The 22,895-nt window shown below is 40.9% G+C and overlaps 1 protein-coding gene across 1 annotated transcript in view; it reads left to right on the top strand.

The window, feature by feature from the left end:
* Positions 1–22,895, top strand: part of LOC122790548 — a 253,233-nt gene that overhangs the window by 154,757 nt on the left and 75,581 nt on the right. Inside the window, exon 8 of the mRNA XM_044058096.1 lies at positions 14,818–14,892. Coding sequence (XP_043914031.1) covers positions 14,818–14,892 — 75 coding nt within the window. The remainder of the gene's footprint in view (positions 1–14,817; positions 14,893–22,895) is intronic.

Raw genomic sequence — 22,895 nt, 5'->3', positions numbered from 1 at the left:
CACAACCGTTTATTGAGCTCATTAATCAAACTACTGATTTCCTTTGTTTTACTCACAATTTTCTAAATAAATCTCTGTTTTCTACATCCAGCTGCTTGTTTGTTTTTTGATCGAGTTTGCTGTCTCTTGCTGTTGCTGGTTTGATGGATTCAGCAGCGAGGTTGGAGGGAACATCTGCGGGTTGTGCGACTGTACTTGAACAGTCTATTGGAGAATTGACTGTCTTAATACAGCAATTAAATAAAAGAATGGAAAGGATTGAACAATCACCATTCTTATCTCAAATCTTGGATTTATCTCAACTTTCTGTGCATCCTGTGCCTGGTTTTTCAATCCAGGAGCCGAGAAGGGGAACTACTAATGGTTTAAATGTATCTCCCATTTTATCTGCAAATAAGAATACTGCTGCAGGTGAGAGACAAAGTGTATCTAATCCTGGCCGTAATTTTACTAATGGGCCTAGTGCCCCTAACTGTTTATTCAGAATTCTTTTGCAAAGAAATTGAGAGGTATAGGTGTGTGTGTGTGTGTGTGTGTGTGTGTGTGTGTGTGTGTGTGTGTGTGTGTGTGTGTGTGTGTGTGTGCGTGTGTGCGTGTGTGCGTGTGTGTGTGCATGTGTGCATGTGTGTGTGCATGTGCGTGTGTGGTGAAGGCTGGAATATGCAAAATGCAGGCCTGATAGTCCAGTAGTAGCAGTGAAGGAACTCAAGGAGACACCCCTAAAGGAAAGATTGGATGTTTTTCTGAGAAAACATCAATCTCTAGAACAATATATAGGTTCATGGATGGAAGAAAGTTGCTAGCTGAATCTGACTCTGTTTTATGACTGCTGAAGAACTTAACAGGGGAGTGTTAATGGACATTGTAAGTCTCAGCTTCTCCAAAGCCTTTGACTCAGTACTTCATAGGTGATTGTTAAGAAAACTGCAGAGCTTGAGGATAGGAAGAAAACAATCAAATGGACTGTTACATGGCTGAAAGGTAGGACACAGAGAGATATGAGAGATGAATAGTGTCAAGAAAAAGGGAAGAGATGATTGGGGTATAACAGGAGTTGATAAAGAAATATTTAGTTTAATAATTTCAGACATATATCTGAAGAAGCAACGAAGGTGAATACCCCCATTACATAGGTTCATAGGTTTATACTAGGCTATCTGCCCTAAGGCATTTATAAGCCTAGCCCAAATTTTTGTGGCTTACGCCACCCCTTATATGAAAAAATACTGTGCCCATTAGTTTGTTGTGCCTCTGTCCAGCAGTGACACAGAGATGATTCCCGGGGTAAACCTACGATCTCCCATCCACAAGTCTAGATTTCTCTTGAACAGAGTCAGCGAGGTGCTCTGCCTCACATGGACTGGGATTTTATGGAATAATTCTCTATCTACTCTACTGCCTATCTCTTTAGGTGTACCTCAAGGATCTATACTAGGTCCACTCCTATTCTCCATTTTTATTAATGATCTCCAATCATCTATCCAGAACACAGCCTGCATACAATATGCAGATGATTCTACCATTATATGCACAGCCTCCACTCAACCTGAACTCCAGTCACTGACACAATCCACCTTTTCATCAGTAGAACAGTGGTTCTCAAAAAGATGTCTTCTCCTGAACCCCAAGAAAACAAAACTGTTACTTTTCACACCTACCCACAAATCTTCTCAACTTAACTTCACTGTTACTGCAAGTGACAACTCCATCATCTCCCCAGATTCTACTACCAAACTGCTAGGTGTTACTATTGATAATAATCTTAACTATGATTACCACATCAATAACACTATAAAAGCAGTTAATAAAAAGATTGGTTCACTGTACAGAATTAAACCTTTCCTCACACCAGAAGCTCGGACCACCTTAGCACAATCACATCTTATCTCTACACTAATGTATGCTTCTTCTATCTATACTAATCTCTCAAAAAGCAACCTAAAGAAACTGACTACATCCTACCACAATATAGCTCGCTTTGCCACAGCATCCCAGTATAGAACTCACCACTGTCTTAACTTAAAACACTTAACACTGGTTAGAACTTCCCAACAAGCTCATATTTCAACAACTCTTAATAACTCATAACATTTTGTACCAACCATTAAAGACACCTGCTCTCAATAACCTCCTAATCCCCTATAATAACTTGAAACAGCTGCGCTCCGCCGAAAAGCTACAGGTCAACATAACTAGAATTACAAATTCAGCAGGTAACTGCCTTTTCTCCAACTCAGTTGGCAAAATATGGAATAACCTTCCTTCACACATCACCTCACTAGCCTCCTTTCCTCTTTTCAAAAAACAACAACTTTTACATCTGAACAACTTTTGGCTCTGTTCCTGTACAAATCCAGACTAATCTACTTTTTTCTTCCTTCTATTATATCCCCAGAAATCTAAATTGCAACCTTTCTCTAGGATATCAAAGGACCTAATTGTTCTGTAAAGAATTACTGTCTCTCTCTATATGTGGAAAGTTTAATGTCTTATTATTACTTGACCAAGACTGAGATGTAAACATTGTTGCTCAATGTCTGTAACATACGAAATTATTGTAAATGATTTAATTTTTATAACCTTGTTTTATCTTGGAGCTTTTCTCCCCGGGCCTCCACTGAAAATGGAAATTATCCAGTTGGACTAGCCCGGTCAACAAATGTAAAATAAAAAAAAAATAAATAAATAAAATAAAATTTATTCCACAGCATAGGGAGTCTCTGAGTGATAAATCTATCCCTCCAGCACGTCCTATTTATATCCGTGCTAAGGTTTAAGTCGCTTGCTCTAGTGGTTTTGGTGGATTTGGATTTTTTGAGGTGGAGCATGTCCATTAATTCCGGGTTGGACGTGGCCTTGTATGTCAGGCACATGTCACCTCTGAGCAGACGGTATGCGACTGAATAGAGCTGGAGTTTCTTCAATCTGGCAGCATATGACAGATTTTGGAGTCCCTTTATCCTTTTGGTGAGGAACTTTTGGGGTCTCTCCAATTGCTGCAGATGTCGGGTGAGATACATCCCGAATGGGGCATTGTATTCGATCATTGGTCTGATAAGTGAAGAGTACAGGGGAACAATGACCTCACTAGATCTGGATGTGAATCCCTTCATGATCAGGTGGGCAATGTAGAAGGTCTTTCTAACCACTTTAGCAACGTGAGTGTCAAAAGAAAGGCCACTGTCAACCTGGGTCCCCAGGTCCCTGATAACCTCTTCTGTGCTTAGTGGATTGCCACCTATATGGTAGCTTGGGGTTACCTTGTTTTTCCCGAAGGGTATGACTATACATTTTTGGCGTTTAACTTCAGGCCATGGCTCTGGCACCAGCTATCTGTTTCCGTGAGTCCCTTCTGAAGGATATCCGTGTCCGATGCACTTTCCACTATGGCGCCCAGTTTGCAGTCGTCTGCAAACTTTGTCAGGCAAAGTCCTCCCATGTTGGCCTGTACTTCTGAGAAGTAGATGCCAAACAATAGGGGGCCAAGGACCGAGCCCTGTGGGACACCACTTGTGACCGGCTTGGAGTCTGACATAGCGCCAGCAACTCTAACCCTGTGGGTTCTGTCCTTAAGCCAGTTTGCAACCCATCTTGTGACATATGGGTTTACATTTAAGCTGGTAAGTTTTTCTACAATACCCAAGTGGGGTATTGTGTCAAAAGCCTTTGCAAGGTCAAGGTAGGCTGTATGGACTGCCTTTCCCTCATCAATGGCCTTGGTGACTGTTTCGAAGAAGTCGACCAAGTTCAAAAGGCATGATCTGGGTCGGGTCCAATGTCTGCAAGTCCCCTATATCTTTGTTTATGAGCTCCATTATGATCCTCTCCATAGCTTTGCAGACTAGACTTGTTAAGCTTATGGGGCGGTAATTACCAGGGTCCGTAGAGGCGCCGCCTTTGTGGAGTGGGACCACAGTTGCCGTACGCCACTCCTTGGGCACGTATCCTGTGGTAAGGCTGAGATTAAACAGCTGCCTTATGTGCGGGTTTAATTCCTCATTTAGCTCGTGTAGCACACAGCCGGGGACACCATCCGGTCCCATTGATGCTGTGTTTTTAGCTTTAGAGAGAGCAGCTTTCACCTGCGCATTTGAGATGTCCGGGAGGCTACACTCGGCTGGGATAGTTATCTCTCCTTTAGGGGAGAGGGGTGAAGTTTGCACTGAACCTGTCTGCCAGTATGTTGGCAATGTCTGTGGGTTCAGTGATTTTGTATCATTTTGGACTAATTCTGAGCATATCTGGGAGTTTCCACCCAGGTTCCTAACATAGCTGAAAAAGGCCTTATGATTGTCCTTTGAATCCATGGCAATTTTTCTCTCAAAATTGGCCTTAGTTGATTTTATGAGTGCTTGTATTTTTTTACTAATAATGATCAGGGGTGACTTCCCTTTTATGGATTTTGTTCTATCATGTAATAGCTTTCTCCTCTTATTGTAAAGTTTGTTAATGGCTGGGGTCCACCAGACTGGACGTTTGCCCTTTGTGGAAAGAGTCTTGGTTTTATTTGGGATTGCCTGATCCATGCAGTCCTGGAGTTTTGTTTGGGGTGGGGGCGGGATGTGGATTTCCAGTGAGATTAGTTTATGATCAGATCTCACCAATGAGGGATATACTTCCGGTGTGGAGCATTTTGTCCCCATGTTTGTGACAATGAGATCTAGTATATTTTCTCCTCTCGTGGGAACAGTGACTAGCTGTTCCATGGCATTTGAATTTATGAACTCCAGGAACCGTTGGGCTAGAAAGTTAGGGCTTGAGTAATGTTCCCAGTCTATATTCGGGTAGTTGAAGTCACCCAATATGATGGTGTTTGGAGATACATTTATACCCTCCAGTGTCTTCAGCAAGGCTGTGTGGGGTTCCTGAGTTTGAGAGGGTGGCCTGTAGCATGCTACAATTTGTAGAGCAGTTTTGCCTATGGTTAGTTGCACCTGGATGGTTTCGAAGCTTGCGTTGCCACCAACCTGGAGGTGTGGGTATCCTTTATGAATATGGATACACCCCCTCCTTTTGTGGTGTGGTCCGGGTTTTGGGGCCGGAATGCATGATATGAGGTAAAACCTAATAGTGCCGGGGTGCTCTCAGGAGCCTTGAACCAGGATGTCCTTCAAGGATGCATCTGCAGTCATTACAAATGGGTTGTCCTGTCGTCAGGCAGCCCTTCGGTCGGCCGGATTCCAAAGTTTGGGTCTGGCCTCGGCTGGTGTCGCACTTCACCCGACGTCATAGCTGCAGTTATTCGGGTATAAAGGCATCAGCCGACGCCATTTTCCTCAGTCTTTCTTGCCGCGTGGCGCCCGAAGCAGAAGCTGTTCGCAAGTGCCGGTCGGTCAGATCCAGAGATTACTACTACCGAATACTACTTCAAAGACTTCTAAAAAGCTAAGTACCCCGTTAGGGACTCTTTCTTGCCTCAGCCGATGTCAGAGAAAGTGAATAACTGTTTATCTTGTGGGAAACAAATACCTCATAAAGATTTCCACTCCTACTGTATACATTGTTTAGGCCCAGACCACGACGTAGCAGCTTGTCTAGCCTGCGCTTCTTTTAACCGACGGACGCTTAGACGTCGGTCGGAGTTTGCTGAACAAATTTTCGGCTCTGATTTTGCCTACATTATGCCGTTGGATCCTCCGACAACGCAAATTTCCAAAAAACGAAAAGAAAAGGACCGACACTCGCGGTCCGCGGTCTCGGCCGAAACCGCGATTAAGCAAACTGCGAGTGTCTTGGTTTCGGCCGAAACCGAGCAAGCGGTTCTTTCTCCAGCCGAAACCATGCCTTCTACCGAGGCCTCCTCTAACCTGGTAGAATCAGCTTCTGAAATCCAGCCTTCTGTTGCGGTTTCTCAGGAATTATCAGACACAATTCCCCTGGATATTTCAACCCCTGCACGTGGAGCTGCTAGGCCTCCTGCAGCCATGTCTATTAAGGCCTTTGCCAGGGCTAAAGCAGCCAAAGCTTCAAAAACTGTGCCTGCCAAACCCCCCTCACACAGGCCCAGCACTAGCTCTCATATGCTTTCTTTGGCTGAGGATTTAATTTCTTTAATTCGTGGATCCCAGCCTCATCCAGACAGGTCCTCTCTCCCACCTCCAGAAAAGAGACCTAGAGCAGAGCCCCTGAACCAGTATCCACTGATGGTTCCTCTGATGAATCAGAACATACAGACCTTCCTGAGGCTTCTTATTCTCCTTACGAAGACTCTGATGCGGAAGAGTCCATTCCTTCAGCCTCTCCACCTGAGGAATTTTCCTTTGGGGAAACCTTGCATGCTATGAGGGAACAATTTCAGTGGCAGGGCCAAGATTTCTCAGACTCCAGAAAAAGGCTTAGAACCTTTCTACATTTGCCACAACATAGGCCTTTAGCTATACCTCCAGTTCTTTCTGTTGTAGATGATGCATTTAATGATGCTTGCACTGCTCCTGATTCATTACCTCCGGCTCCTGCTAAGCCCGATAGGTTCTACAGGGTCCCGGACACTCATCACCATTTATACAAGGCTCCTTTTGCAGATCCAGAGACTATCGCCCAGGGCCCTAAAGCTGTAGCTGCTACTTCTACTAAAAACCCTCCCTCTGAAAGGGAATCCAGGTCCTTAGAGAGATGGGGTAAAAAAGTTTACACTTCTGCTACCTTGTCAGCTAGGGCTTTGAACTGCCAATTTCATATGATTCAATGTCAAGAGTTTATGCTTGACCAGTTAACTAAAAAGCTTTCCTCTGAAGAATCTTTAGATAAAAATATGTTCAGGAAATGGTACATAACATACAGCAGGTTAGTAACCATTCTTTAAAATGTGGCTATGATGCACTGGAGGCTTCCTTTAGATCAGCCATGACTGGCACAGTTATCAGGAGACATGCATGGTTGAAAGAACAGGCATTACCAGACCATGTCAAATCAAAGCTTTTGGATGCACCCATGGACAAGGTCAATTTATTTGGTTCCCCTGCTCAGCAGGTACTAAAAAAGATGGAAGAGAAGGCGAAATCTGTACAAACGGTGAAAGATTTCTTACAGGTTCAACCTCCAAGGTTTAGCAGGAACTGGCCCTCCAAGAATTGGTCCTTTCCGGACTCCTCAAAGGCTCAGAGAGGCAGGAATAGGCGTTCAAGAGGCAGAAACCAATCCATGCCTACAGGGGACGCCAATGGCAAGGTAACAACCAGCGAGGCACGGACGCAGCCACCACCACTACAACACCTCAATCACAGTGACTTGACAGTGGCACCGCCTACCAGGGAACAACTAGAAGCACCCTTAGGCGGAAAATTAACCTTATTTTCAAAAACTGGCATTGCACCACAAGGGAAAATGGATTTTGCAAACTATAGACCAAGGTTACAGGTTCCATTTCCATACTCTACCAGGGAAGAGAGGAATGCCAAACCTACCACCTACTCAAAGGACAGAAGCTCTAAAACAAATATCTCAGCTATTAAGAATGAGAGCTGTGGAAAAGGTACCATCTATGGAGCAAGGAAAGGGATTTTACTCCAGACTCTTCCTGGTACCAAGAAAAGAAAACAATTGGAGACCCATTCTAGACCTGTCCGCTTTAAACACATTCCTTATTGTTCCAAAATTCAAAATGCTGACCCTACAGCAGCTTCTTCCCATGCTGGGCAAGGAGTCTTGGCTGGCAACTCTAGATCTCAAGGAGGCATACCTGCACGTCCCCATAAGACCAATTTGCAGAAGATACCTCAGATTTCTTGCAGGATCAGAGCATTATCAATTTTCAGCATTGCCCTTTGGCTTATCTACTGCGCCCAGAGTGTTCACGAAATGCCTGGCATCAGTAATTGCTCATTGCAGACTTCAGGGAATCCAAATTTATCCGTACCTGGACGACTGCCTGATACAAGCGGACAACAAAAGCAAGCTAGCAGAAGACTTACAAAGAGTCATTTACCTGCTGCAAGCCTTGGGATATACAGTCAATATAAAAAGTCAAGGCTGATTCCATCCCAAAGAATAACCTTTCTGGGTGCAGAGCTGGACACATCAAAACAAATGGCATTCCTAACTGCAGAAAAGAAAGAGCAACTACCTCTCTACTTCTTGGCATTAACAAAGCAGAACCACCTAACTGCAAGAAAAGTACTGCAAGCTCTAGGCTTCATCGCATCCTGCATAATTCTGGTCCCTCATGCCAGACTGCATATGAGAAAGCTACAGTGGTACCTAAGGAATTTGTGGTCCCAACACAAGCACAGCCTAGAAACCAAAATCCCAATAATCCCATGCCAGAAACAAGAGTTCCTATGGTGGGCTCAGGCCTGTCAATCAAACGCAGGATTGCCCTTCTGCAACAGCCAACCAAGCCAAACCATCATGACAGATGCCTCAGATCTCGTTTGGGGAGCACACATGCTGGGCAAGTGCATACAAGGCTTATGGACTCAAGACCAGCTGCGCCTACACATAAATCTAAAGGAAATGCTGGCAGTAAAATTGGCAATCCAGTCATTCAGACCATTTCTCCAAGAAGGTCAGTTGATGATAAGGACAGACAACACCACAGTTATGTGGTACATCAACAAACAGGGAGGCACCCATTCATATCCTCTATGCCGGCTGGCACTGGACCTATGGGATGTGGCCCTGAGCTACAACATTCATTACAAGCAATTTTTGTACCGGGAAAAGAAAACATTCTAGCAGACATATTAAGCAGAACAATCACAGATGCCCACGAATGGATGCTTCATCCGGACATCTTCAAAGCCATCACAAGGGAATGGGGATTACCACAAATAGACTTGTTTGCATCCCCATTCAATCACCAGCTAAAGAAATTCTGCACAAGGACGTACCACCCACTTGCTTGGAAGGTGGACTCCCTATCTTTCAGTTGGAAAAACCTGACAGCATACGCATTTCCACCACTTCCTTTGATGCACAAGGTGCTTCTGAAGATCAAAGAGGACCATCCAAGGATCATCCTGATAGCTCCAGACTGGCCAAGACAACATTGGTACCCATTGCTGAGGAGCATGTCTCGGGAACAAATATGGACACTACCCCTAATCCCATTACTGTTAACACAGAACAACTACAACATCCTGCATCCAAACCTGAAAACTCTGCAGCTAACTGCCTGGAACATTACATAACAGAAAATAACCCAAATTTATCCCAAAGGGTTAAAGACATAATCCTGGAGGCTCGCAGACCTTCAACAAGAAAGAATTATGCAGCAAAATGGAAAAGATATCTCATTTGGAGTACTGCAAAGGGAGAAGATGTGACTCTGGTAAACATGGCCAACATCCTAGAGTACTTGGCAGAGCTCTTCCACACAGGCCTGTCCTATTCTTCCATCAAGATACATGCATCAGCTATTTCAGCACAATACAGATTGGATCCTCCTGTCTTCTCTCATCCCCTGCTCAGACAGTTTCTGAGAGGAATTAAAAATGTAAAACCTCCCAGGAAACCACCATTGCCAGCATGGGACTTGAACTTTGTGCTAGAAAAATTGACACTTCCTCCTTTCGAACCAGCAGCAACAGCAGAATTACAATATTTATCCTGGAAGACTGCTTTCCTGCTGGCAATAACTTCAGCAAGAAGGGTCTCTGAACTACAGGCATTAATGGCAGTGCAACCCTTCCTGATCTTCCATCAAGATAGAGTGTCCATGAGAACAAATCCTACATTTATGCCTAAAGTGGTATCCAGAGTGTCATTAAATCAGGCTATCCACCTACCTACATTCTTCCCAAACCCACAGAACAGGGGAGAAAGACTTTTGCATACCTTGGATGTACACAGACAGTTACGCTACTACCTGGACAGGACTAAGTCCAATAGAAAAACTGACCAGCTTCTGGTAGCATATGCCACAGGAAAGGAAGGAAAACCATTTTCAAAACAGACAATCTCCAAATGGATAGGAAATTGCATTAGATTTTGTTACTCCTACCATGGAAAGAAAACCCCAGAGAACATCAGGCCTCACTCCACAAGGGCTACAGCCACTACCACAGCTTTCTTACGAGGAGTGGCTACCAAGGACATTATAGAGGCTGCTACTTGGATCTCCGTGCATACATTTGCCAAGCATTACAATTTACCTTTATACTCTAGATCCCGAGCAGGTTTTGCCACTGCTGTTTTGCAAGGGATCCTAGCTACACCATAATCTCTACTCTTTCCTCCTCCCCTTGTTTAGCTGTGGTATTCTACCCATTTGTAATGACTGCAGATGCATCCTTGAAGGACATAGTACAGTTTTGTACCTACCATAAATGTAGATGTCCGATAGGAATGCATCTGCAGTCAGGATTACCCACCCACCTTCCCTCTGAGGTACTCCTAGGGTATTTGCCAGCCTTCAGCTAGCTTGGGGATCTATTATGGTGTATTTGTTTGTATATATGTACATACATGCTTATTTTTGTGTTTGCTCTCTACTATTTGGAATCATTGGCATTTATCCAAATTTAGCCTTCCAAGAGGGCACCTGGCATCTGGGGCAAGAAACACTGAGGAAAATGGCGTTGGCTGATGCCTTTATACCCGAATAACTGCAGCTATGATGTCGGGTGAAGTGCGACACCAGCCGAGGCCAGACCCAGACTTTGGAATCCGGCCGACCGAAGGGCTGCCTGACGACAGGACAACCCATTTGTAATGACTGCAGATGCATTCCTATCGGACATCTACATTTATGGTAGGTACAAAACTGTACTTTTCAGTTACAGCACAGACATCGATGTTCTCCATACTGAGAAGGGCCTCGAGTGCGTGCATTTTGAGATTTAGACTTCTGGCATTGAGCAGCATTACCCTCAGTTTCTTCCCATTTTTGTTTTCTAGGGTGGTAGGTTTAGAATTTGAGCCTTGCCTAAAAAAGGCACTATGGGGGTGGCAAGAGCCTTAGCCAATATCCGGAATCCCAGGGGTGACAGGTGCAAGCCATCCTCATGAAGCAGCGTGGCTTGTCAAGCATGTCATCCCAGGCAGACAGACACTGGATCCCCTTTGAATGACACCAGACATTAAGCCAATTGTTAAAGCTGATCATCTTGTCTCTATATTGTGGCATCATTCTTGGTGAAGGAAGGATACTGCTCAGGGTTAGGGTCATACCTGCTTGGGCTACATAATCAGAGAGCTCCTCTATGTCTCTTTTCATGCAGTCCAGGGAGGTACATCTCAGGTCGTTCACACCAGCATGGACCATGACTGTGTCATATTTGTACTTGCCGTGGAGTGAACCGAGTGCTTGTGTTATGTGGCGGATTCTAGCGCCCGATAGGCAGCTTACTGTGACCCTCTCCTTGTTCAGCCTGGTGAGTGGGACGTCAGTGTGTCTGACTATGGAGTCACCTATGACAAGTATGTTTGGTGTTGTATTTGGCCTTAAGGGCTGTGACTGCTTTGCACACTGCTTTTGTGGTTTATGTGTTGCTTGTGGGGTGTCTTGAGGTAGCAGTTGTTTGGGTGTCTGCTTTGGAGGCCTCTGCTGTTTAGGTAAATTTTTACTCAGAGCCTCCGAGTATGTCTTTGTGTGTTTATGTGTTTGATTCAGTGGAGTGGTAGCATTATGTGAGGCTGGTTTTGTGGTGTGTGTAGTAGCCTTCTCCTCCTGTCTGGTCTTGCCAGTCCTGAGTTGAGAGAGCTCAGCCTCCAGTTTGGCTAAAAAGCTGCATCTCTCGCAAGTATTTGTGTTATGTGGGAGGAGGAGAGGGTTGTCTGTGTACATGAGGCAGTTATAACATTGCCTCAAGATTCCCAGATTCACCAGCTGGACTGGAGAGGAGATTGACAACTGACCTTTGGACATGCTAGAATAATATTGGGAAATCCTTAATTGAAAACAAGGGCCAGTGGGGAGTGAGGGTGTAGTACTTTTAATTTTTAGTGCTGACTTATATAATTGCTTTAGTGAGCAAGTGCCATGTAACGTGAGTGCAATGTGTTACAAGTAACTAAATGCAAAAACGACAAACAGTAACTTTCTTTCAAGTGAAACAAGGAAATAAGTACAGTAAGCAATGCAGATATCACTAGTGATCCACAGAAGCGCTGAGAAGTTGCGTATTAGGTGGAATTAGCTTCCAGGGAAATAACAAGCAAACAAACAACAAGCATATAAACAAAGCTAGATTCAGCAGGCCTGGATCTAGTCTATGCTAGAGCAAACAAGGTGTACCAATTTCAGTAAGATACAGTTCGAATATTCAGGCACTATAAACCTTTAACCAGAAATTCCCAGCTCAGAAGGGCAGAGTCCAGCCTCTTCTCCCACAAGAGTGCAGACCACGAACCTTCTTAATGTAAAATAACTGGCCTGAAGCCCAAGTGCCTAAACCAGAACTAATACACTTGGACACTGGGCTCTCAATCAGCAGTTCCCAACTTAGAAGGATGAAAGCTACCTGTCCTGCCACCACAGTGCTTGCCACAAACCTTCCTGATGTAAAACAACTGGTCTGAAGCCCAAGTGCTTAATCCAAAAGACTTGAATGATAGCTACACTTTAATCAAGTTACAACCAAGCAGTAATAAATACCATTGAATACTTTAGAGAATGTCTGGATTAGTGCTCAAGTTACACAAACAAAGCTAGATCCAGCAGGCCCGAATCCAGTCTATGCCACAGCAAACAAGGTGCACCAACTTCAGTAAGAAACAGTTCAGATATGCATGCACTATAAGCCTTTAACCAGAAATTCCCAGCTCACAAAGACTGGTGCAGCAACCCCATTACATACAGCACAACAATAGGTGCAACAACCACATTCTATAAAACACAGCAATTAGTACAGCAGCCCCATTACACACAGTAGAATGATTGGTACAGCAGCCCCATTACATACAGGACAACAATTAGTAGAGCAGCCCCATTACATACAGCACACTGATCAGTGCATTAGCCTCATTACATACAGGACAACGATTGGTACAGCAGCCCCATTACATACAGGACAACAATTGGTACAGCAGCCCCATTGCATACAGCACACTGATCAGTGCATTAGCCTCATTACATACAGGACAACGATTGGTACAGCAGCCCCATTACATGCAGGACAACAATTGGTACAGCAGCCCCATTGCATACAACACACTGATCAGTGCATTAGCCTCATTACATACAGGACAACGATTGGTACAGCAGCCCCATTACATGCAGGACAACAATTAGTAGAGCAGCCCCATTACATACAGCACACTGATCAGTGCATTAGCCTCATTACATACAGGACAACGATTGGTACAGCAGCCCCATTACATACAGCACACTGATCTGTGCAGCAGCCTCATTACATACAGGACACAATTGGTACAGCAGCCCCATTACATACAGCACACTGATCGGTGCAGCAGCCTCATTACATACAGGACAACGATTGGTACAGCATCCCCATTACATGCAGGACAACAATTGGTACAGCATCCCCACTACATGCAGCACACTGATCGGTGCAGCAGCCTCATTACATACAGGACACAATTGGTGCAGCAGTCCCATTACATACAATACAATACAATGATTGGTGCAGCAGCCTCATTACATACAGGACACAATTGGTGCAGCAGCCCCATTACATACAATACAATGATTGGTGCAACAGCCTCATTACATACAGGACACAATTGGTGCAGCAGCCCCATTACATACAATACAATACAATGATTGGTGCAGCAACCTCATTACGTGCAGCACACTGGTGCAGCAGCCCCATTACATACAGCACAATGATTGGTACAGCAGCCCCATTATATACAATACAATACAGTGATTGGTACAGCAGCCCCTTTGCATACAATACAATGATTGGTACAAAAACCCCATTACTTACAGGACAATGATTGGTGCAGCAGCCCCATGACATACAGCACAACAGTTGGCGCAGCATCCCCATTACCTACTGTACAATGAGTGGTATAGCAGCTCCATTATATGCAGCACACGTTGTTTAAAGTTGTGAAAACTTACAGGAGGAGGAAAATCAGACTGCTATAATGTGTTCAGAGGAAGGCCACTAGAAGGCTGCATGCAATGGTGAGGAAAGACTATAACGAAGGACTAGGGCACCTGGATGTTTTCTTACCAGAGTGCAAGAATGACATGGGAGAATATGACATGCATATACTATGTCATACTGGGGAAAGTGTCACCCAGAACTGGAGGAAAAGGTCTCACACACAGTATCATGTAGGGTCAAACTTCTCCCTGGGTCTACAAAAGTGCTGTTTGACAGTGGAGATGTGAGCACACAATGATCTACAAGAGTGAGTAGTGGAGACAGAATGTAAAGAAAGCTTCAAGTGAGCATGGGGCAAGTGAGGTAAGGGAGGCATTGAGCAGAGGTAAAATTCTAAATGTGAACATAATAAGCTATTTGTCTCCTTCTGGTCTCAAACAAATGTAATTTTATGTGGGAATTATATCCTGTGGTTCAGATCCTGTGATGGTGTCAGGGGCCATTGGATTTTTTACACATTCATACTGTACATTGTTCACATCAGTGTTTACTTTAAGGTAGACTGCTTCTTGTCCCTTTGGATGGAATGTCAGATGAGATCTCAGTGTCTTGTGAAGTAACTGCATCAGTAAGGCATTTGATTCCCTACTCAAACCTGTTGCTATCAGGATGTAAGACTGTGTGTTGTGTGCTACACCAAAGCAAATTATTTTTATTTTTATAGAAATCATTTTTTTATCTAAGTATTTCATGATATAATGTAGGTAATTAGAGAGAGAGATTCATACGTCTAGAAAAGTATAGGTTGCACAGGTTTCCAAGCCTGATGACTGACCTATTTTTCTTTATTGTTTTCCCTTAGCATTTGCATTGAAAAGCTGCTCCCTTGGTCAGGTAGAAACAAAGAGTGCTCCGAAAAGGTCAAGCCAATTGAACGGTAAGTGCATTTAATTTTTCGTCCATGCCGGAAGATGAATTATACTGTTGTGATGCAGCACCTTGTTATGACGGTAATGCACATCATGTTTGCTCACGGTTGATGTTTATATTACACATGCATGCTCCATGCTTTTTTACACATTTCCTTCGTATTGTTTTTATGGGAGGACTACCCTGGGCCAGGTATGCGAAGTAGTACCATTTTCAGTGCATGAAGTAATTTCTTGGAGACAGACAAATTGAATAGTGAGCTTTTGTCTCTTCACGCTTTCTTGGTAAATTTTCTATAAATCTAGATTTTTTCTGTGTTGGTTTCCTGATTTTTCCTAATGTGTTGTAACTGGTATTTCCTTTTTCCTCCAGTCAGTTTGCAATTCTTTTGCTGGTTTAAATACATCTGGATTTATTTATTATTGATATTTTGTTTACCAGTTGTCCAGCTGACTTGAGGTTCACTTTTGCAGAGGCTAAGGGTGAAACCTTCTGCAGTTTAAGAAGAAAAAGCACATAATTCATAACAAAACTGTACAAATCACACAAAACCTATAGTACATAACACAGAAAACTGAACCAAAAAAAGACTATTGGGTGTAGATCGACCAGGCAACAGTTACAAATCAACTTTTTATTAGCGCTTTCATCCAACTAAACATGAACTTCTTCAGATGATTCAAACCAACAAAAGTGTTATCTAAATACATCAAGAAATTATTAATTTCAACTAATTAAACAGTTAAACAATCCCCCTAGTTAAAGCAAAAGCAACAAACTACAAAAACATTTAACTATATAGTTTTTACAGTTACCATTCTTCTAACCTAAACTTAATATAAAATTTCGTTTCATGTATTAATATGCAAAATTAAAACCTTTGCTAAAATTATCTGTTCATAGTCTTAATTTTAAGAACATAAGATATAGAACACATTTTATTAACACCAGGCCATTTATAGGCAACCAGCCTCAATTGCCATAAAAGTTCTTTTTTCTCTAAAATTAATTCTGAAGGTCCCCCCTCTAAATCCTAAATTAACTTTATCAATAGCCATATACTTGAAAAAATGCCCAATGTTATCTCTGACATGTTTTGCAAGGCCATTAGTCACCTGTCCCTTCCTAATGGCATATTTGTGCTCGTAAATTCTATCATGTAATCTTCGGTCCATTTTGCCCATGTAATATGCCATACATAATTGACAGGTAGCTAAATAAACCACCCCTCTGCTGTTACAATCAAATTTGTGTCTGATCTTATGCTCATGCCCATCAATTTGAAAAGATGTCCCTGGTATAATTTTTGGACAGTATAGGTATCTACCACATTTTCCCATACGTGGGTCCGTAACAAAAGGTATCCCATTCAAGTTCTCCAAAATGGATTTAAAGTTAGTCCCTTTTCTAAACACCATCAATGGTGATGTTCCTAATCTTTCCCTCATATGACCTTCCTCCATCAAAATCGGCCATTTTTTAGTTAAAATATTTTGAGTAAAATAATGATCTATACTAAACTGAGCAATGAACTGTACTGTATTAGATACTTCTAACGGTTGATTCAGTAATGCATCATCCATTGTATTCAAATTCATCTGAATGTCTACTAAAGATATACTGCCCAAAATAAGGTAAAAATGTCCTATTACCCTCTTCATTTTAACTTCCCTTCTCAAATTGTCCAACATATCTATTGGATATCCTCTCCTTCTAAACATGGAATATAATGAATCACATTCTGTCTTAAAATGCCCGTCTGGTGTAACCATTCTTGGTGCCTGTACAGATTGACCTTTTTTGATGCGAGGCGTGGGGACTTGAAAAATAGAAGAAAATATTAGAATAGGTTTTCTTCCGAAAAATGTTTGATATATATCTCCCATTTTTAATATCTTTCTCTAAATTCACATCCAGAAATGAAATGGAGTTCATACTAAACTCTTTAGTAAATGTCAGAAATTCAGTAGTTCTATTTATATATTCCATAAAGATATTAAAACTAGGTTCGTCCCCTTTCCATAATACAAACAAATCATCCAAGTATTGTAAATTCAATACTATATTAGCTGAAAAAATACTGTTAAGTACAAACTTGTGCTCCCAAGCCACCATAAACAAGTTAGCAAATATTGCACCACATGGGGACCCCATTGCCACCCCCATTTCTGCAAGTACAAATCCCCTTCAAAACAGAAGTAATTATTTCTAAGTACAATTTCAAATAATTCTTCCTATAAATTTAGTTCAATCTGTGGCACTCCCTTATCCAGTAAAAGTTCCAAAATCCATTGTATTCCTAAGGTTTGAGGAATCACAGTATGAAGATCCTTAACGTCTGTGGTGGCAAAATTAGACAAAGGATCACAGTCTAAATTATTAATGGATTTCAAAAAATTCCAGGAATCTTTAAAAATTTGCTGCTCAGAAATTGAAAATCTTTTTAGTTTGAAATTAAGGAATTTAGTGCAAGCAGTCATAATGGAATTCCTTCCATCAATAATTTGCTGCATTTGGGGGTTCTGAATATCTTTATGTAATTTCGGAACTCTGAACATCAAAGGAATAATAGGGTAAGTCAAATTTAAATAGTTAAATGTTTGCATATAAATTCATTGGTCTATGAACATGTCTCTAAGTTGCTCATAAATCTTTTTATAAGCCACTTTTAATTCATTCCTTGACACTTTCACATAAGCTTCATTATCCAGTAATTTTAACATCCTATTCTTATAGTCAAACAAGTCCATTACCACTAACCCCCCCCCTCGTATCTGGCTTCATAAACCAGATTCTTTGTTCATTCAAAAATTCAAGCAAAAGGCATTCTTGTTCATTCAAATTATCAACTTTACCAACATTTTTAAAAAAAGGCATATTTTTCAAATCTAATTCACACATTGTTTCGAAAAGTAAAATCCTAGGATACAATGGAGGATTGTAGGTACTAGGAACCCTACACATAACCTCTTGGGTGAGAGAATTATCAAACATTTAATAAAAAGTTCAATTTACGCATAAACACCTTCATGTCTATTAAAATGTTAAGTAAATTTGACCTTTTACTTTGCACAAAAGTCATACCTTTTGAAAGTAAGTCAGCAATATCAGTGTCAAACTGTGTCTGAAAAATTGTATATTTGAAAATCACCAGATGTATTAGCAACAATCACTTGTTTGGACCTCTCTGTTAAGCGAGGTGCTGGTATAACATCATTATCCAACAAAAAGTTGTTGATAAATTCGTTTTGCATTTCTGTATTAAATGGAAATGATCAAAAAAACAAATAAGCAGCTAGATGTAGAAAATGCAGGTTTATTTAGAAAATTGTGTGTAAAACATAGGAAGTCAGTAGTTTGATTAATGAACTCAATAAACAATTGTATAGCATCTGCAGACCCTGACCAAAGAATAAAAATATCATCCTGAAAACAAAGGTATAAATCACAGTTGGAAAAATGTGTGTAAGAGCATATAAGTGTTGATCTTTTCCTGCTCAAGACCTTTAAAGGTCAGGTATTTGCAAAATCACTCTTCTCCAATAGCATGTGGTATAACTGTGTATAGATCTTTCATGTCAATTGTGATAAACACATGTTTATCGTTATACTCTATACTATTAAGCCTTTTCAAAAAATCCTACAAATCAATGCAGATGTGCATTTCTGCAAACACGTATTTTTTAAGTTCAGTGTCTAACATTTTAGCAAGAGTATGTGTAATTGACATCTTTGCGTCCACAGTTGGGTGCATAGAGGGTTAAGTTGATTCACATCCTTATGAATTTTGGGAGACGCAAAAATGGCGGATGTGATGGGAATTTCAACTGTAAGATAATTTTACTGATGTATGTCATTTGACCCCTGGATAAATAAATCATGTAAAAAAATCCTGATTCTTCCATACCCTCATTCATTTCACTTAGTGAACTTTCTTCTTATGTGGTCGAGTTTAATAAACACTCCATTTTATTGATGTAATCACACTCATCCATTGCAATCAACCCCCCACCCTTATCAGGCTTAATGAATCTAACAGCTGATATTCCTTTCAAAAAATCTAACCCTTGTTTTTCATCATAAGTTAGATTATTCACACTAGGCTTCTTAGGGCCAGAATTACGTAAAGTAATATACACTAAGTGAAATGAATACTGTGTATGGAAGAATCAGGATTTTTTTACATGATTTATTTATCCAGGGTTCAGCTGACATACAATCAGTATAATTATCTTACAGTTGAATTTCCTATCACTCCCATCATTTTTGGGCTTCCCAAAATCCATAAGGGTTTGAATCAACCCCCTATGTGCCCAACTGTGGACGCAAGGGGGTCAATTACACATCCTTTTGCTACAATGCTAGACATTGAACTTAAAAAATGTGTTTGCAGAAACACACATCTGCATTTATTCTTGGGATTTTTTGAAAAGGCTTAATAGTGTAGGGTATAACGATAAACATGTGTTATTTACAATTGACATAAAAGATCTCTACACAGTTATACCACATGCTACTGGAGAAGAGTGGTTATGCGAATACCTGACCTTTAAAGGTCTTGAGCAGGAAAAGATCGACACTTATGAGCTCTTACTAGACGTAGTGTTAAAATCAAACTTTATTTGGTTTGAGAAAAATCTTTATCTCCAGAAAGAAGACATAGCCCTGTGTACTTGTTGTGGGGGCTTGTATGCTAACATTGTGATGTTAATGTGGGAACACAAGCTCTTATTTTCATCCACACATTTTTCCAACTGTGATTTATACGTTAGTTTTCAGATGACATTTTTATTCTTTGGTCAGGGTCTGCAGATGCTACACAATCGTTTATTGAGTTCATTAATCAAACTACTGATTTCCTTTGTTTTACTCACAATTTTCTAAATAAATCTCTGTTTTCTACATCCAGCTGCTTGTTTGTTTTTTGATCGAGTTTGCTGTCTCTTGCTGTTGCTGGTTTGATGGATTCAGCAGCGAGGTTGGAGGGAACATCTGCGGGTTGTGCGACTGTACTTGAACAGTCTATTGGAGAATTGACTGTCTTAATACAGCAATTAAATAAAAGAATGGAAAGGATTGAACAATCACCATTCTTACCTCAAATCTTGGATTTATCTCAACTTTCTGTGCATCCTGTGCCTAGTTTTTCAATCCAGGAGCCGAGAAGGGGAACTACTAATGGTTTCAATGTATCTCCCATTTTATCTGCAAATAAGAATACTTCTGCAGGTGAGAGACAAAGTGTATCTAATCCTGGCCGTAATTTTACTAATGGGCCTAGTGCCCCTGACTGTTTATGTTTGAACGACATGCTCATATGTCATAATGTGTTTAATGGTAATACACTAAGAGACAAGAGTAACTTATGTGACAAGCTCAGTGAATTTGATCAATGCTTGTTAAAGATAAAGAATTTACAAATGGATACTGATTATTTTAGAGAATGCATAAACAGAGGGGTAGTGCCTAAAGGTTTGCCAGTATGGCGCTTTCCCACTGGATTGATTAGCAGCTCTAGTCTTCACCATGAATTGTTGCAGATGTTTGACAAACATGGGATAGAGTACATGGAAGTTGTTATTAAACACAGCAACCTAACCAGTGAGTCTCTTACCAAATAAGTGGTAGAATTAGATAGGAATATCACTCAGGACATTTCTTTTAGTGATAATAAAATTGAATACACGCGTATTCTACGTTCCATCAAAGAACATATGGAATCTATTAAATCTAGGAAGTTTAAAAAGCTATCTACAGATATTGATGATTATAGAGACAACAAAGTGTAGCCCCACCCAATTCCCCAATGTTGGCATCAGCGTATAAATGGGATGAATCTTTGAATGAAAACATTAATGATGCTGACTGCGTATTAACTACAACTGACAATGGCGATTGTTTTAGACCAGGGGAATGGGAATTACCCCAGGCGCTTGGAGCATCTAAATAATCAGAAGTACAACCAGAAAGGGCAAATGTCTAGGCACTGTGCAACCCCTCAAGCCAACAGAGGGAATTTTCGGGGGAATGGTCGGAATTCATGGAATGGGAAGCAATGGTTTCAATAAATAATGAATGTGATGAGGGACTACTTCCTACATTTCTACTTCCCCCTTTGAACATCGTGTTTAACACTGCTAACGACTTTAAAATATATAATTGTTCTTCTTTGGACATTCCAGTTGAGTTGTATGACTTGCTTTCCAAAGGATTAACTTTTGTTCCTACAAGGAAAATTAATTTGGTTGAAACTCTCATTAATTTGAAATTGTATACATGAAAATTAAATCTTCATTTATTGTTTTTAAATGATGTATATGTGAAAAATTATTTGAGAGTGGCTAGTACTTATAATCCACCACTGCATAATTCTCTAATGGTGTTTCAGAATATATGTGAACTGGATATTAGAGCTTTATGTAATTCTGGTCTTGAGCAGGAAAAGATCAACACTTATGAGCTGTTACTAGACCTAGTGTTAAAACTGATTTTTATTTGGTTTGAGAAAAAGCTTTGAAAGAAGGCATAGCCATGGGTTCTTGTTGTGGGGGCTTGTATGCTAACATTGTGATGTTAATGTGGGAACACAAGTTCTGATTTTCCTCCACACATTCTTCCAACTGTGATTCATACCTTCGTTTTCAGGATGATATTTTTATTCTTTGGTCAGGGTCTGCAGATGCTATACAATTGTTTATTGAGTTCATTAATCACACTACTGATTTCTTTTGTTATACTCACAATTTTCTAAATAAACCTGTGGTCTGTGCATCCAGCTGCTTAAATAAAAATGATCCATTTGGGGATGAACTAGAAGTTGCAGTCTCTGGGAAATGCTTCATTGACGTTATAGTCACCACATCCCCTGCTGGTGGATTCAGTAAATCAATGCTCGTAAGATCCATACAGTGGTGTGATTTTTTTTTTTGTGTAGATTTGCTTGAGAAAAAAAAAGTTTGGATGCATAACTGCTGAGGTGTATGAAAATACTTTTAAATTTTACAGGTTTTAAAGCACTGATTCTGTTATGTTGATTTCTGAAAGGGCTAAAATATCCTTGAGCCGCACAGCATTTTGCAGGAATATCCTTCTGTGTTCTCATGCTGACATTTTATTTATTTTTTATTTTACATTTGATTTCTATGTTAAATATTGGATATTAAAATAATGGACATTAAAATCCATTGGTGCCATTCATTTAGCAGAACTTCTGACAATTTGTCATTTACCTTTTAATAAAGTGCATTAAGTCATTTGTATCACATCCATACTTGATAAGTTCATGAACATTTCAGTAAAAACTAAAAGAAAAACCCAGGCAAGCTAGATTTTCCACTGTATGATTCCTTAAAGCCTCTTATATTAGAGGTAACATGGGATATATGAAAATTACCCCTTAAGGACAGCAGGTGTTTCAGCTTTGGCAGGTTTGAATGCCCATGACTTTCTTCTTTAAGTCTGTTATGGACAAATTCAGGCCATTAAAGACAAACCCCACCAGAATTTTCACAGAAGCGACTGCAGAAACTGAAGGATGGTGTATTTATGGACCAGTCCATATGAGAGCTATACATGTAATCTTAGAGAGTTGATGATTCAGAACTTATGGGAGAGTAAGGGAATAATGCCGCAGCTGGCAGTACCAGGCATTTTCTCTGTAAAGTTTCCCTGGGTGCCAGACAGAAATTATATGAACACAATCAAAAATCACACGTTTGACTGCTAATAAGTTATAAAAAAGATTGACATAGCTCTGTGTCAGAGAATTCATCCTACTCTGAGGTACAGTGATCGTGAAGTTAATAAACAAACGTAAAAGAATAAAGACACCCCTCCTGCAACGATAAATTACTTTAAAAGCGTATTACGTAGTGCTGGTGTTACTTGTCACTTTGCTGTCATTGCATCTCTAACTGCTGCTCACAGCTGTTGTGTACTTCTGTTATGGAGCCCATATGAAATTGTCCCTGATGTTCATCGTGTTACCCTGCTGCAGTCATCACACTTGGG

Source organism: Protopterus annectens, chromosome 16.part0 (assembly GCF_019279795.1).
Source record: "Protopterus annectens isolate FY-2018-M chromosome 16.part0, PAN1.0, whole genome shotgun sequence".
NCBI classification, from domain to species: Eukaryota; Metazoa; Chordata; order Ceratodontiformes; family Protopteridae; genus Protopterus; species Protopterus annectens.
Note: the sequence above shows the minus strand (reverse complement) of the source record. Positions and strands in the feature narration are given on the sequence as shown.